This window comes from Salmo salar, chromosome 10, assembly GCF_965601325.2.
Source record: "Salmo salar chromosome 10, fSalSal1, whole genome shotgun sequence".
Classification (NCBI taxonomy): domain Eukaryota; kingdom Metazoa; phylum Chordata; class Actinopteri; order Salmoniformes; family Salmonidae; genus Salmo; species Salmo salar.
The window spans coordinates 126,601,179-126,618,935 of NC_138300.1; the positions used below are offsets into that span (position 1 = coordinate 126,601,179).

General features: G+C 40.9%; 1 protein-coding gene across 4 annotated transcripts; it reads left to right on the forward strand.

The window, feature by feature from the left end:
- The first annotated feature begins 5,412 nt into the window (after window positions 1-5,412).
- On the forward strand, window positions 5,413-12,586 carry commd4 (COMM domain containing 4). Of its 4 annotated transcripts, none has more exons than XM_082956560.1 (9): window positions 5,413-5,551; window positions 5,837-5,908; window positions 7,432-7,497; window positions 7,589-7,628; window positions 7,825-7,944; window positions 8,179-8,259; window positions 10,195-10,371; window positions 10,493-10,548; window positions 12,276-12,586. In XM_082956560.1, exons 1-8 carry the CDS (start codon window positions 5,549-5,551, stop codon window positions 10,531-10,533), a joined length of 600 nt encoding a protein of 199 aa, XP_082812686.1. In that variant the 5' UTR covers window positions 5,413-5,548; the 3' UTR covers window positions 10,534-10,548; window positions 12,276-12,586.
- Window positions 12,587-17,757: the final 5,171 nt, after the last annotated feature.

Here is a 17,757-nt window from a genome sequence, read left to right on the forward strand (position 1 = left end):
ATTTTACACCATTTTAAAGACAAGACTGTCGTTAATCTAACCACACTGTCCGATTTCAAAAAGGCTTTACAACGAAAGCAAAACATTAGATTATGTCAGCAGAGTACCCAGCCAGAAATAATCAGACACCCATTTTTCAAGCTAGCATATAATGTCATATAAACCCAAACCACAGCTAAATGCAGCACTAACCTTTGATGATCTTCATCAGATGACAACCCTAGGACATTATGTTATACAATACATGCATGTTTTGTTCAATCAAGTTCATATTTATATCAAAAACCAGCTTTTTACATTAGCATGTGACGTTCAGAACTAGCATACCCACCGAACACTTCCGGTGAATTTACTAAATTACTCACGATAAACGTTCACAAAAAACATAACAATTATTTTAAGAATTATAGATACAGAACAAACTCGCTATGTCCGATTTTAAAATAGCTTTTCGGTGAAAGGACATTTTGCAATATTCTAAGTAGATAGCTAGCCCTGTGATGCCGGGCTATTTAGACACCCACCAATTTTAGCCCTGACCAAAATCAGTTTTACTATAAGAAAAATGTTATTACCTTTGCTGTTCTTCGTCAGAATGCACTCCCAGGACTTCTACTTCAATAACAAATGTTGGTTTGGTTCAAAATAATCCATAGTTATGTTCAAATATCCTCTGTTTTGTTCGTGCGTTCAAGACACTATCCGAATGGTAAAGAAGGGTGACGCGCACGACGCATTTCGTGACAAAAAAATTCTAAATATTCCATTACCGTACTTCGAAGCATGTCAACCGCTGTTTAAAATAAATTTTTATGCCATTTTTCTCGTAAAAAAAGCGATAATATTCCAACCGGGAAAGCGTGTTTAGGTTCAAAGAGAGAGAAAATAAAAACATGGGGTCGACTCGTGCACGCGCCTCCGTCCCATTGTCCTCTGATAGAGCACTTACCAAAAGCGCTAATGTTTTTCAGCCAGTGGCTGGAATTACATCATTCAGCTTTTTCCCGCCTTCTGAGAGCCTATGGGAGCCGTAGGAAGTGTCACGTTACAGCAAAGATCCTCAGTTTTCATTAAAGAGAGCCAAGAAGAACAAGAACTTGTCAGACAGGCCACTTCCTGTTTGGAATCTTCTCAGGTTTTGGCCTGCCATATGAGTTCTGTTATACTCACAGACACCATTCAAACAGTTTTAGAAACTTTAGGGTGTTTTCTATCCAAAGCCAATAATTATATGCATATTCTAGTTTCTGGGCAGTAGTAATAACCAGATTAAATCGTGTACGTTTTTTATCCGGCCGTGCAAATACTGCCCCCTACCCCCAACAGGTTAATCCAACCACATTGTCCGATTTCAAAAAGGCTTTACGGCGAAAGCATAACATTAGATTATGTTAGGACAGCGGCTAAACAAGAAAAACCACACAGACATTTTCCAAGCAAGGAGAGGCGTCACAAAAACCAGAAATACAGCTAAAATGAATCACTAACCTTTGATGATTTTCATCAGATGACACTCCCAGGACTCAATGTTACACAATACATGTATGTTTTGTTCGATAAAGTTCATATTTATATCCAAAAGCCCCATTTTACATTGGCGCGTGATGTTCAGAAAATGTATTGCCTCCAAAACCTCCGGTGAGCGAGCACATCAATTTACAAAAATACTCTGCATAAACGTTGATAAAATTTACAACAGTTTTTGAAAGAATTATAGATACACTTCTCCTTAATGCAACCGCTGTGTCAGATTTCAAAAAAACTTTACGGCGAAAGCACATTGTTCAATATTCTGAGTACAGAGCTCAGCCATCAAAGCAAGCTATTCAGTTACCCGCCAAGTTCTGGAGTCAACAAAACTCAGAAATAGTATTATAAATCTTCACTTACCTTTGCTGATCTTTGTCGGAATGGACTCCCAGGACTGCCACTTCCACAAGAAATGTTTGTTTTGTTGGATAAACTCCATATTTATTTACATTTACATTTTAGTCATTTAGCAGACGCTCTTATCCAGAGCGACTTACAGTAGTGAGTGCATACATTTCATACATTTTTTTCTCCGTAACGGTCCCCCATTTAGAGTGAGTATGAGGAGTTTAGAGTGAGTATGAGGAGTTTAGAGTGAGTATGAGAGTCCAAATACCTCCGTTTTGTTTGCGCGTTCAGATCACTAATCCAAAGGCATAATGCACGAGCGCAAAACCCGAGACGAAAAACTCAAATAGTTCCATTACCATTCGTAGAAACATGTCAAACGATGTTTACAATCAACCCTGAGGGTCTTTTTAACATAAATCTTTGATAATATTCCAACCGGACAATAGCGTATTCATTACAGAGGAAAAAGAAGGAACGGCGCGCCTGCGTGACTGCGCAGTAAACAACTCACTGGTCCCAGGCTTGAGACAGCTCTTATTCTCTCCCCAGTAACAGTAGAAGCAAGGTTCTAAAGACTGTTGACATCTAGTGGAAGCCTTAGGAAGTGCAAAATGACTCCACAGACACTGTAGTTTGGAAAGACAATCACTTGAAAAACTACAAACCACTTCCTGGTTGGATTTTGTCTCAGGTTTTTGCCTGCCATATGAGTTATGTTATACTCACAGACATCATTCAAACAGTTATAGAAACTTCAGAGTGTTTTCTATCCAAATCTACTAATAATATGCATATCCTACCTTCTTAGCCCGAGTAGCAGGCAGTTTAATTTGGGCACGTTATTCATCTGAATTTCCGAATACTGCCCCCTGTCACCAAGAAGTAAAAGGTAAGTAAAAATGTATGAACTAATAGGTTTTAGTCATTACCACCACATTCTGTCCTTTCCATCACAGTTCATTATAGTGGTAATGACGTGTGATGAGAATGACATTTTTACAGTATTTGGTCATAAATAGCAGAGATTCTAGCATGCTAACTCCAGTTGAACAGCTAGCATACAATGTATCCTACATACACACAATTAAAACACAATTTCAAAAATCTAACATAACTTGATGAAAGTATAGCCTATTTGATAATGACGTACAAATTTTATCTTCTCAAGTTATATTTACCTGTTTTTATCATTTCCAGGCATCAACATTTGAATCTCCCTCCATGACATTCATAATTGACTGTAGCGCATAAAGAACACACAAGCTACCGGTGGCTGAAAACACTATTATCGCGGGATGAATGTGTGACGAATTTCCGGCAAAGGGTGGTCCATTTAAAAATAATTCCTTCCTCCCTCGCCCCTTTTATTACATTTTTTTGTAATTTCTTTATTTAATTTTTTCGTCTCCAATGTTTATTGAAAACATAAATAGATTTGCACAATGAACAATTGTTCCTCAAATACATCGTTACAGTTGTTGGTTAGCTAGCTAGCGAATCTTTTGACAAAGCATTGACATGAAATCAGTCAAAACACCTCAAAACAAACCATGGTGTCAAGTCCAGGACGAAACTAGCTTAAACGAGTCACTTACGATTCCCCACATGGCAGTTTCTTGTTCACGATCTGGCAATCTAGAATCAAAACTATTCATGGACCTCGGGCCCCATTTTAATTTTTTTAAATAAATAAATAAATAAAACATTTCAAATTACAATACAATACAAACATAAGAAATCACTACATGTGTAGTATTTCTGAATAAATATAAAATAGCAATAAAAGTTTAAAAAAATTAAATCACAAGGCTTGACTTTCAAAAGTGAAAGTTCCTAAAAGAAACTAACTTAAAAAAATTATAAATCCTCCCTCGCCCGGCAGACTCAACAGCCTTGGTTTCTCTAATGACTGCCTCGCCTGGTTCCCCAACTACTTCTCCGACAGAGTTCAGTGTGTCAAATCAGAGGGCCTGTTGTCCGGACCTCTGGCAGTCTCTATGGGGGTGCCACAGGGTTCAATTCTCGGGCCGACTCTTTTCTCTGTATACATCAATGATGTCGCTCTTGCTGCTGGTGATTCTCTGATCCACCTCTACGCAGACGACACCATTCTGTATACTTCTGGCCCTTCTTTGGACACTGTGTTAACTAACCTCCAGACGAGCTTCAATGCCATACAACTCTCCTTCCTTGGCCTCCAACTGCTCTTAAATGCAAGGAAAACTAAATGCATGCTCTAAAACCGATCGCTGCCCGCACCTGCCCGCCCGTCCAGCATCACTACTCTGGACGGTTCTGACTTAGAATATGTGGACAACTACAAATACCTAGGTGTCTGGTTAGACTGTAAACTCTCCTTCCAGACTCACATTAAGCATCTCCAATCCAAAATTAAATCTAGAATCGGCTTCCTATTTCGCAACAAAGCCTCCTTCACTCATGCTGCCAAACATACCCTCGTAAAACTTACTATCCTACCGATCCGTGACTTCGGCGATGTCATTTACAAAATAGCCTCCAACACTCTACTCAGCAAATTGGATGCAGTCGATCACAGTGCCATCCGTTTTGTCACCAAAGCCCCATATACCACCCACCACTGTGACCTGTATGCTCTCGTTGGCTGGCCCTCGCTTCATATTCTTCGTCAAACCCACTGGCTCCAGGTCATCTATAAGTCTTTGCTAAGTAAAGCCCCGCCTTATCTCAGCTCACTGGTCACCATAGCAACACCCACCCGTAGCACGTGCTCCAGCAGGTATATCTCACTGGTCACCCCCAAAGCCAATTCCTCTTTGGCCGCCTTTCCTTCCAGTTCTCTGCTGTCAATGACTGGAACGAACTGCAAAAATCACTGAAGCTGGAGACTCATATCTCCCTCACTAGCTTTAAGCACCAGCTGTCAGAGCAGCTCACAGATCACTGCACCTGTGCATAGCTCATCTGTAAATAGCCCACCCAACTACCTCATCCCCATACTGTTATTAATTAAATTTATTTTGCTCCTTTGCACCCCAGTATCTCTACTTGCACTCATCTTCTGCACATCTATCACTCCAGTGTTTAATTGCTATATTTTAATTATTTTGCCACTATGGCCTATTTATTGCCTTACCTCCCTTATCCTACCTCATTTGCACACGCTGTATATAGACTTTCTATTGTATTATTGACTGTATGTTTGTTGCTTTGCTTTATCTTGGCCAGGTCGCAGTTGTAAATGAGAACTTGTTCTCAACTGGCCTACCTGGTTAAATAAAGGACTTGTTCTCAACTAGCCTACCTAGTTAAATAAAGGACTTGTTCTCAACTGGCCTACCTGGTTAAATAAAGGTGAAATAAATAAATAAAGTGTATGCTCATCAGACCTCATGAAACGTCATCAGAAGTGTCCACTTCATTTGAGGGCTGTGTCTTTTAAGTGTTTGGACCACAAAGCTTAGGTGTGAGACAGGACAAAAACAGTGAATTACAGACATGAAATGCTTTAGAAAATAAAATAAACAATATATTGAAAGCTGAAAAAAAAGTGTAACGTTAGTTTAGTCTCTACTTAATGGATGTGGGGGAAATATATATAAATGGTTTGCCCTGCCCCGTCCCCTAAACTCTGGGTACAGTGTTTTTGTCCCGGGCGTTATCACATGACTCTAGGTCTACTGCTACAATGGTAAATGCTCGTCTTTCTAGCTAGCTATTTATTTCGATAAAGTGACCCACTGTGAATATTGTGTTTCCTACCATTACTACGTATCTACAGCTGAGCATTTGATAGATAGCATGTTGATCCGTGTGGAAAAGACTGGAGTCAAGACAAGAAATGCTAGCTGGCTAAAAACAATCACTCGGATGCTTGTTAGCTAAATTAGCTATCCAGCTGCCAAGTCAATACAAATGTCAGTGTTCATTACATGCACAAACATAACATTGTGCAAATGTTTCTTACTGTTTCTAGAGATTCCGGTTTTGTGGGGATTTGGACTGCCCAGACTGGGTTCTTGCCGAAATCAGCACTTTGGCGAAAATCGTAAGTTTAGCGCCTTGACTGGTCTTATCACGGCCTTCTGTACTGTAGCCTCCTAATCCACGAGTGGATGACTCCTATGGGCTCTAATATATAGGCTCACTTTTTGTTAACAGTTACATCACAAGTCAGAATGTCGAATAAACTTCATTTGCACGTACTTTACATGTTGTCCGCTGATTTTTGTCCGTATGTAGGAGGTAATCTGAGACAATATATCCAATATATTAACCTGATGTTCGGTAACTGGTCTGTATTTTCAATGCTGATACACGCGACTTGCACAATATGTCTCAATGTCCGAGTTTAACTGAAGCACAGACCAAATGTTGTCCCAGGCAATCAGTTGATTAGGAGGGACATGCTTTGGTCCACTATGTTTTGTTACATTTGGCTATTTACATATTGTGCATCACGTGAAATGTGTCAGGAGATGGGAAATACAAGGAACAGAACTTACTGGTGGCAGAAAGTTGGGTAAACAATACTTTACTGAGGACATTTCATCTCCACTACCTTCCAGAAAAATGACCAACAGCATGGACAACCGGTAAATGAATCTAAAATATAATTGTATTCAACATTCTGGCTTTTAGAGACTGTTGCAGTATTTTTTTACAGCTACTTCTTTCAGACTGATTATCATGGGGTAACCGTGGTAACAGTCTGACCTTTAGGCAAGGCCTTGTACTGGAATTGCTCTGCCCGCGACCGCAAGGCCCTCCAGTGGATGGTGAAGACGGCCCAGTACATCACTGGGAACGTGCTCCCACCAACGATGTGTGTATATAAAAATCATTGGCTCCCACCGATCCAGGACATCTACGCGAAATGATGCCTGAGGAAGGCCCGCAACGTCGTCAAGGACCCCACACAACCCAGCAGCCACGGGCTGTTCACTCCCTTACTGTGGGGCAGATGGTATCGGAGCATGAGGTCTGATACCAACAGGTTCAGAGACAGTTTCTATCTACAAGCCATCAGACTGTATCAGAGCATGAGGTCTGATACCAACAGGCTCAGAGACAGTTTCTATCTACAAGCCATCAGACTGCTGAACACTTGAACAGACCACCTGCTCTGATTCTCTGAACCTTACACATGCACTCACACAGACATAAACACATCCACACACATATACATTCATGCTACACACACATATACATTCATGCTACACACACATCACAACTGCTGCTACCAGACTCTTATTATGATTGCTAAATAATGCAAAATGTAAAAACTTGCCCTCCAATCCCGCCTTCCCCAAAATATGTATAAATATTGGACTGTGCCTTCCTGTATCTTACTTCTACTAAAATGTTTATTCTACTGAGCCATTTACTTTGTTCCTATTATCTTTAATTAGTTCTTATTGTTGCTGCATTGTGCAGAAGGAACCTGCAGGAAGCATTTGGTTGGACGGTGTATACCATGTGTATCCTCTACCTACGACTAATTATACTTGAAACTGCATTTGTCCAGTAGAAATCATCCCCTGACGTTTTGTCTTCTCTGTTCCCAAACAGTCAAGTGTGAAGATGAAACTCCTCTGTGTCCAGGTGTTGAAGGATCTGCTTGGGGAGGCCATTGATGTAAGTATCTCATACATGAACTCCTTATTGTCACCTGCAATTTTATTCTCTTAAAATGTGCCATTCCCTTTTTTTTTTTTGTCTTTTTCAGTATGACAAAGTTTCAAAGCTAACTACAGATGCAAAGTTTGGTAAGCTTAAATTCTCTGTTTTTAAAATGTGCTGCTACTTTGATGCAAACTGCAACAAAGGACAGCTTCAACAGAGAAAGCTCTACACGCATGATGCTGATCTCTACTCTACATCTGTTCCATCTGTTCATCTGTTCTATCAATACATCTGTTCATCTGTTCTATCAATACATCTGTGTGTTATTCTGGTGTCTAGAGAGCGGAGACATCAAGGCCAGTGTAGCCGTGTTAACCTTCATCTTCACCAGTGCAGCCAAACATGATGTGGACAGTGAATCTCTCTCCAGTGAGCTGCAGCAGTTAGGACTCCCGAAAGGTACAGTAGTCTCCCATAACACTTACTCATATTAGAGCTATTCATAGTGAGAATACCTCTGGGTTTGTTACAACCAGTCACTGCAAAGGCTAATTTATTTATCAATGAATGGATTGTAATACTATTTGAATGCGTACAGAAGACTCCATTGCATTGTGGATGTTCCAAGCCCTCAAAACGATGTGTAGTATGATAGTCATGACTTTTGGTTTTCCTCATCGGTGTATCTTGTAGAACACACCACAGGACTGTGTAAATCCTATGAAGACAAGCACATAGCCCTGCAGGAGAAGCTAAGGGAGAGCAGTCTGAGACGTGAGTCATCAACCATTTTCATTTGATTGATGAAGACTATAATACCTGAATGTTTTCTGGGGGCAGTAACACAAGATGGCTAAAGAGATTTCAGATTCTCATCGGGCAATACATTTGTATTGTTACCCTGCATTTTCTCTTGTGCTGTGTTTCAGTGGGTCATCTAGAGGGTGTGGCGTGTTGACTAAACCCTGAGCCCCAGACAATGTATAATAGAAACATATTTCTGTGTATATATATATATATATATATATATATATATATATATATATATATATATATATATATATATATATATATATATATATATATATATATATATATATATATATATATTGCTCAAAAAAATAAAGGGAACACTTAAACAACACATCCTAGATCTGAATGAAAGAAATAATCGTATTAAATACTTTTTTCTTTACATAGTTGAATGTGCTGACAACAAAATCACACAAAAATAATCAATGGAAATCCAATTTATCAACCCATGGACGTCTGGATCTGGAGTCGCACTCAAAATTAAAGTGGAAAATCACACTACAGGCTGATCCAACTTTGATGTAATGTCCTTAAAACAAGTCAAAATGAGGCTCAGTAGTGTGTGTGGCCTCCCAGACCTGGACTAAAGCATCCGCCGACTCCTGGACAGTCTGTGGTGGAACGTGGCGTTGGTGGATGGAGCGAGACATGATGTCCCAGATGTGCTCAATTGGATTCAGGTCTGGGGAACGGGCGGGCCAGTCCATAGCATCAATGCCTTCCTCTTGCAGGAACTGCTGACACACTCCAGCCACATGAGGTCTAGCATTGTCTTGCATTAGGAGGAACCCAGGGCCAACCGCACCAGCATATGGTCTCACAAGGGGTCTGAAGATCTCATCTCGGTACCTAATGGCAGTCAGGCTACCTCTGGCGAGCACATGGAGGGCTGTGCGTCCCCCCAAAGAAATGCCACCCCACACCATGACTGACCCACCGCCAAACCGGTCATGCTGGAGGATGTTGCAGGCAGCAGAACTTTCTCCACGGCGTCTCCAGACTCTGTCACGTCTGTCACGTGCTCAGTGTGAACCTGCTTTCATCTGTGAAGAGCACAGGGCGCTAGTGGCAAATTTGCCAATCTTGGTGTTCTCTGGCAAATGCCAAATGTCCTGCACGGTGTTGGGCTGTAAGCACAACCCCCACCTGCGGACGTCGGGCCCTCATACCACCCTCATGCAGTCTGTTTCTGACCGTTTGAGCAGACACATGCACATTTGTGGCCTGCTGGAGGTCATTTTGCAGGGCTCTGGCAGTGCTCCTCCTGCTCCTCCTTGCACAAAGGTGGAGGTAGCGGTCCTGCTGCTGGGTTGTTGCCCTCCTACGGCCTCCTCCACGTCTCCTGATGTACTGGCCTGTCTCCTGGTAGCGCCTCCATGCTCTGGACACTACGCTGACAGACACAGCAAACCTTCTTGCCACAGCTCGCATTGATGTGCCATCCTGGATGAGCTGCACTACCTGAGCCACTTGTGTGGGTTGTAGACTCCGTCTCATGCTACCACTAGAGTGAAAGCACCGCCAGCATTCAAAAGTGACCAAAACATCAGCCAGGAAGTATAGGAATTGAGAAGTGGTCTGTGGTCCCCAGCTGCAGAACCACTCCTTTATTGGGGGTGTCTTGCTAATTGCCTATAATTTCCAACTGTTGTCTATTCCATTTGCACAACAGCATGTGAAATTTATTGTCAATCAGTGTTGCTTCCTAAGTGGACAGTTTGATTTCACAGAAGTGTGATTGACTTGGAGTTACATTGTGTTGTTTAAGTGTTCCCTTTATTTTTTTGAGCAGTGTGTGTATATATATATATATATATATATATATCTATATATATATCTATATCTATATCTATATCTATATATATATCTATATCATGTATTATTGCTGTGTTTCAGTGGGTCGGTTAGAGGGTGTGTCGTGGCGTGTTGACTACACCCTGAGCTCCAGTGAGCTTCAGGAGGTTAATGAGCCCACAGTGCAGCTCTGTCTCCAGACCCAAGGGGCAGAGACAGGATCCACAGAGACCACCATCGTCTCTGTGTCTGCAGACAAGTTCAGAGTCCTGCTGACAGGTGAGCTTGTGATGTACCATAAATACTGTTGTTACAACAAAAAAAATCTACTCAAATATGGGACTAGAATCCTGAGGGCTTCACTGATTTCAATCTCTCTCTATGCTTCCCCCCCCCCCAGAACTAAAACAAGCACAGGCCATAATGAATGCACTACAATGAAGCAAGACTCGAAAGGTATCGAATAATAATGCAGTACATTTTACATTTTTACATTTTAGTCATTTAGCAGACGCTCTTATCCAGAGCGACTTACAGTAGTGAATGCATACATTTCATTTTTTCTGTGCTGGCCCCCCGTGGGAATTGAACCCACAACCCTGGCGTTGCAAACACCATGCTCTACCAACTGAGCTACAGGGAAGGCTAAACATAACATACAGTTATGAACTGTTGTAACTCAAACCACTTTTGACATGACTGCTACATACACCCACACATTTTACATTTACATTTTAGTCATTTAGCAGATGCTCTTATCCAGAGCGACTTACAGTAGTGAATGCATACATTTCATACATTTTTCTTATTCCATACTGGTCCCCCGTGGGAATCGAACCCACAACCCTGGCATTGCAAACACCATGCTCTACCAACTGAGCCACACCCTCCCCAGTGAATGGATCAGAAAAAAGTGCAAGAGTCAAGAGTGCAAGACATTGTGACAGAATATCATACAGGATGAGTGGACCATGATCTTTTTGAATATATTTTGTACATTATGTGTTTATTATTCTATAATTGTTGTTAAATATGTTGATGTATTTCTCATTTGTCCATGTCGAATCTATGATATGTATTTTCTTGAAAAAATTACAACTTTACAATTAAAAATTGTTTTGTCTCCTTGCAATTTGTTTATTAGAACATGTAACATTTGGTGACGTGTAACCGTAGATATTAAGTGTGGAACTACATGTCCCATCAGCCATTGCTCTTAAGTATCGCTACTGGCCGACTAAGGTGCATCACTGAGTGGGTGTGTTGATGTCAGTCGCAGTTCCAGAAGCAGCACATAAGTTCGTTGTTGCAATTGCAAACATTGTTCATTGATATTTATTGACGATACACTTGGAAAACTAAAACAGCTCAAAATCACGAAGTAAATTTACCACCAGACTGTGAAAGTGAGTGCTGTGTTTGGCACGTTTTTTCAATGAATATAACGCACAATGAAAGTGTTAGCGAATTTTAGCTAGCCACAATTCATTTATCACAACCCTCCGTGCGTCCATACAAGGTTTGGATATTGACTTGCATGCAATTTTTTCGTGAATACATTCGTGCAGCTACTTTCATGACATTGTCACTCGCTGCTTGTGTAAAAAGTCGTGAAAGTTACATTGTTGTATTGTTCCCTTCAGTATAGGCTGTATGAAAATGTGACTTCCCACAATGGCTGTTTTTGCAAAATATGATTTCATTGAATGTGTAGCCACAAGGCCTCTCTCTTTTTTAAAAAATTGTACCCGCCAAACAATTGAACATGTAATGTTTGGAATTAACTTGCGTAGTTAGGCCTATACTATGCAGTGTCCTAAAACTCTTCTCTCTCTCCTCTCTGTCTGTCCCTTGCCGTCCCGTCTCTCTCTCTCCTCTCTGTCTGTCCCTTGCCGTCCCGTCTCTCTCTCTCCTCTCTGTCTGTCCCTTGCCGTCCCGTCTCTCTCTCTCCTCTCTGTCTGTCCCTTGCCGTCCCGTCTCTCTCTCTCCTCTCTGTCTGTCCCTTGCCGTCCCGTCTCTCTCTCTCCTCTGTCTGTCCCTTGCCGTCCCGTCTCTCTCTCTCCTCTCTGTCTGTCCCTTGCCGTCCCGTCTCTCTCTCTCCTCTCTGTCTGTCCCTTGCCGTCCCGTCTCTCTCTCCTCTCTGTCTGTCCCTTGCTGTCCCGTCTCTCTCTCTCTGTCCCCAGTCTCCAGAATCACAGGGATGCCTTGGGGTCAAGAGCTGCACCTGGCCAGTCTGTCAACAGGATGTGTTGCGGGTGGTCTTCACTGGCCCTGTACAGAGACTTCATATCCATGCACATTGAATTTCTACTGGTACCCATGTATATAGCCAAGTTATCTATACTCATTGTGTATTATTACTTTTAAGTGTTTTGCTTTTCTATTTCTCAATTTTCTTTCTCTCTGCATTGTTTTCTCTAAGCGTTTACTGTTAGTCTACACATGTTGTTTAGTAAGCATGTTATGAATAAAGATGAATCAGATGTCACCAAAAGCCCTGAGTTCCCCTTTTCCTGCCCGGCTTACACCATCACCTCCAGAAGCAAGGAGGTCCGGCTCACACGCACCCCCTTGAAGAGCGACCCTGCCCTGGGTAGCAGCAGGCCGTGGGTACTAGTTAGCCCAGAGGCCATATATTTCAGAGTAGGTGCTGATTTAGGATTGGGGGGTTGGTATAGTAGAACTTAAAGTTTAGTAAAGTAGGAAGGCGCTCTAGTGTGTATAGTACGGTAGGACTTCAGGTATAGTACAGTAGGACTTCAGGTGTAGGACTTCAGGTATAGTACAGTAGGACTTCAGGTGTAGGACTTCAGGTATAGTGTATAGTACAGTAGGACTTCAGGTATAGTACAGTAGGTCTTCAGGTATAGTGTATAGTACAGTAGGACTTCAGGTATAGTACAGTAGGACTTCAGGTATAGTATATAGTACAGTAGGACCTCAGGTATAGTGCAGTAGGACTTCAGGTATAGTGTATATGTAACAGTGTAGGTTCCGTCCCCCTCTTCGCCCCAACTGACACCCACCGAAGCATCGTTACCCATCGCGCCACAAATGCCCCTGCCCTTGCAACGCAAGGGGAAACCCTACTTCAAGTCTCAGAGCGAGTGACGTCACCGATTGAAACGCTATTAGCGCGCACCACCGCTAACTAACTAGCCATTTCACATCGGTTACATATAGTACAGTAGGACTTCAGGTATAGTACAGTAGGACTTCAGGTATAGTGCAGTAGGACTTCAGGTATAGTACAGTAGGACTTCAGGTATGTGTAGTGCGGCTGGTCTTCAGGTATAGTGTATAGTACAGTAGGACTTCAGGTATAGTGTATAGTACAGTAGGACTTCAGGTATAGTGTATAGTACAGTAGGACTTCAGGTATAGTACAGTAGGTCTTCAGGTATAGTACAGTAGGACTTCAGGTATAGTGCAGTAGGACTTCAGGTATAGTGTGTAGTGCGGCTGGTCTTCAGGTATAGTGTATAGTACAGTAGGACTTCAGGTATAGTCTATAGTACAGTAGGACTTCAGGTATAGTACACTAGGTCTTCAGGTATAGTACAGTAGGACTTCAGGTATAGTGCAGTAGGACTTCAGTATAGTGCAGTAGGACTTCAGGTATAGTGCAGTAGGACTTCAGGTATAGTGTATAGTACAGTAGGACATCAGGTATAGTACAGTAGGATTTAAGGTATGGTGTATAGTACAGTAGGACTTCAGTATAGTGTATAGTACAGTAGGACTTCAGGTATAGTACAGTAGGACTTCAGGTATAGTGTATAGTACAGTAGGACTTCAGTATAGTTTATAGTACATTAGGACTTCAGTATAGTGTAGAGTAGGACTTCAAGTATGGTTCATAGAACGATATATAGTACGATGAATATATGTAAAAAATTGAGAAGACATTACAACCTTGCATAACAAGGATAACCTGTTATGGATAGGGGGCAGTATTTTCACGGCCGGATAAAAAACGTACCCGATTTAATCTGTTTATTACTCCTGCCCAGTAACTAGAATATGCATATAATTGTTTGATTTGGATAGAAAACACCCTAAAGTTTCTAAAACTGTTTGAATGGTGTCTGTGAGTATAACAGAACTCATATGGCAGGCCAAAACCTGAGAAGATTCCAAACAGGAAGCGCCCTCTCTGACCATTTCTTGGCCTTCTTTAGCCTCTTTATTGAAAACAGAGGATCTCTGCTGTAACGTGACACTTTCTAAGGCTCCCATAGGCTCTCAGAAGGCGCCAGAACGTTGAATGATGACTCTGCAGTCCCTGGCTGAAAAACAGTAGCGCATTTGGATAGTGGTCGATCTGAGAACAATGAGACGGGTGCGCGCTTGCACGTGCAGAGTCCATTTTACATTTTCAGTCTTTGAACGAAAACGACGTCTCCCGGTCGGAATATTATCGCTATTTTACGAGAAAAATCGCATAAAAATTGATTTTAAACAGCGTTTGACATGCTTTGAAGTACCGAAATGTAATATTTTGAATTTTTTTGTCACGATACGCGCCGGCACATCACCCTTCGTTACCCTTCGGATAGTGTCTTGAACGCACGAACAAAACGCCGCTATTTGGATATAACTATGGATTATTTGGAACCAAACCAACATTTGTTGTTGAAGTAGAAGTCCTGGGAGTGCATTCTGACGAAGAACAGCAAAGGCAATCCAATTTTTCTTATAGTAAATCTGAGTTTGGTGAGTACCAAACTTGGTGGGTGTCAAAATAGCTAGCCTGTGATGGCCGGGCTATCTACTCAGAATATTGCAAAATGTGCTTTCACCGAAAAGCTATTTTAAAATCGGACACCGCGATTGCATAAAGGAGTTCTGTATCTATAATTCTTTAAATAATTGTTATGTTTTTTGTGAACGTTTATCGTGAGTAATTTAGTAAATTCACCGGAAGTGTTCGGTGGGTATGCTAATTCTGAACGTCACATGCTAATGTAAAAAGCTGGTTTTTGATATAAATATGAACTTGATTGAACAAAACATGCATGTATTGTATAACATAATGTCCTAGGAGTGTCATCTGATGAAGATCATCAAAGGTTAGTGTTGCATTTAGCTGTGGTTTTGGTTTTTGTGACATTATATGCTAGCTTGAAAAATGGGTGTCTGATTATTTCTGGCTGGGTACTCTCCTGACATAATCTAATGTTTTGCTTTCGTTGTAAAGCCTTTTTGAAATCGGACAGTGTGGTTAGTTAACCTCTATGGGCTAGGTGGGACGCTTGCGTACCACCTACTCAACAGCCAGTGTAATCCCGTGGCGCGATATTCAAATACCTTAGAAATGCTATTACTTCAATTTCTCAAACATATGACTATTTTACACCATTTTAAAGACGAGACTCTCGTTAATCTAACCACACTGTCCGATTTTTTAAAAAGGCTTTACAACGAAAGCAAAACATTAGATTATGTCAGCAGAGTACCCAGCCAGAAATAATCAGACACCCATTTTTCAAGCTAGCATATAATGTCACATAAACCCAAAGTGTTTTCTATCCAAACTATTTATATGCATATTCTAGTTTCTGGGCAGGAGTAGCAACCAGATTAAATCGGGTACGTTTTTTATCGGGCTGTGAAAATACTGCCCCCTATTCCTAACAGCGCCAAGCATTTTGCTATGATTTTTGCATCACAACACTGAAGTGTAAGAGGCCTCCAATGTTTTAAATAGACTGGATCTTTATATATACCATTTGGGTCCTGTTTCAGTAATAATGAAATCAGACCCTGTTGCGTGTCTGATAATCTACCATTTATATAGGAGTGGTTAAAACAAGCTAATAGTGGTCCTTTGAGTATATTAAAAAAAAATGTTTTGTATACTTCCACTGGTATACCATCCAGCCCTGGAGTTTTCCCATCCTTAAAGGTCCCAATTGCATCAAGAAGTTCCTCCTCTGTAATTTGGCCTTCACATGAGTCTTTCTGCACATGTCACGAGTGCTGTTTTCGTATTCCCTGTCATAAATTAGCCACGGCGCAGCGTGCCGGTAGTTCCACATATTTATTTAGTGAACCCGAACCAAACAATAAACAGGTGAAACTGAAACAAACGTGGCGTTCTGGGGCTGCACAAACACAGCTGCACAAATACAAGATCCCACGAAAACACAAGGAAAAACAGGCTGCCTAAGTATGGCTTCCAATCAGAGACAACGATAGACAGCTGCCTCTGATTGGAAACCATACCCGGCCAAAACATAGAAACACAAAACCTAGAATGCCCACTCTCCTATCACACCCTGACCTAACTAAACAGAGAAAACACAGCTCTCCTAGGTCAGAGTGTGACAGCACAGATATTAATTTAATAATCCATCTACCTTGATGATCTGTTTGGACAATTCTGTACAGATGTTAATTTTACATTATTATTAGGAGAAAAAAATCCATACAATTAGTTTCAGTTAGTGGAGATGGAGGAGCCTGAAACGAAAACATATTCTTAAAGTTCTTTACTTCCTCTTTCAAAATATCATTCGGTGACTCATGCGTGACTCCATCATTTCTAACAGGTTTTAATACTTTTTTTTGGTAGCATTTCTATATTGAAGATTGATAAAGAATTTGGTGCATTTTTTCCCATATTCCATCCAGTTCGCTTTATTTTTTATAATATATTACACTGGATCTTTCTTGAATAAGTTCCTCCATTTCTTTTTGTTTTTCCTCTAACTTATTCTGTGCCTCAATGGTATCAGTTGTTATTGCTGTCTAACTGTACTGTTAGTCCTTCAATTTCCTTTGTCAATATGGACTCTTTTGATCTAAATTGCTTTTGTTTTATAGATGAGTACTGAATTGCATGGCCTCTAAAGGCACACTTAAACGTGTCCCATACAATAAGGGGATCTGCTGTACCTATGTTATGTCTGAAAAAGTCAGTTATACATTCTTCTGTCCTAGTTCTAAACAATTTATTATCTAGTAGGTTTTGATTAAATTTCCAATATCCTCGCCCACGTGGAAATTCTGTAAGAGTAATATATATGCCACTTATGTGATGATCCGACCGCATTCTGTCCCCTATCAACACTTTTTAAACTTTTGGTTCCAGAGAGAATGACCTAAGAAAGTAGTCAAGACAACTAGCTTGATTAAGCCTCCGCCATGTATATATCACTAGGTCAGGATATTAAACCTCCTCCATGTATATCTCACTAGGTCAGGATATTAAACCTCCTCCATGTATATCTCACTAGGTCAGGGTATTAAACCTCCATGTATATCTCACTAGGTCAGGATATTAAACCTCCTCCATGTATATCTCACTAGGTCAGGGTATTAAACCTCCTCCATGTATATCTCACTAGGTCAGGATATTAAACCTCCTCCATGTATATCTCACTAGGTCAGGGTATTAAACCTCCTCCATGTATATCTCACTAGGTCAGGTATTTAAGTCTCCATATATCCACTAATTCTAATATATCCATGACATTCATGATTTCCTTAAGTGTCTGAGGGTGATAGTTTGTAGTGTGATTTCCTATTTAAGACCGTATTGAAATCTCCCACCATAATAATAGAGTCTAGTGTTGCTTGTTGAGTTGATAAATTCTTATATATATTTTCAAAGAAGCTTGGATCATCATTATTTGGACCGTATAGGTTAATAAGCCATAT

Excerpts from the sequence above, each read along its gene's own strand:
- commd4 (XM_082956560.1), top strand. Across the intron at positions 5,909-7,431 it reads TCAGCACTTTGGCGAAAATC|TCAAGTGTGAAGATGAAACT; the intron begins GTAAGTTTAGCG and ends GTTCCCAAACAG. Across the intron at positions 10,372-10,492 it reads GTTCAGAGTCCTGCTGACAG|AACTAAAACAAGCACAGGCC; the intron begins GTGAGCTTGTGA and ends CCCCCCCCCCAG.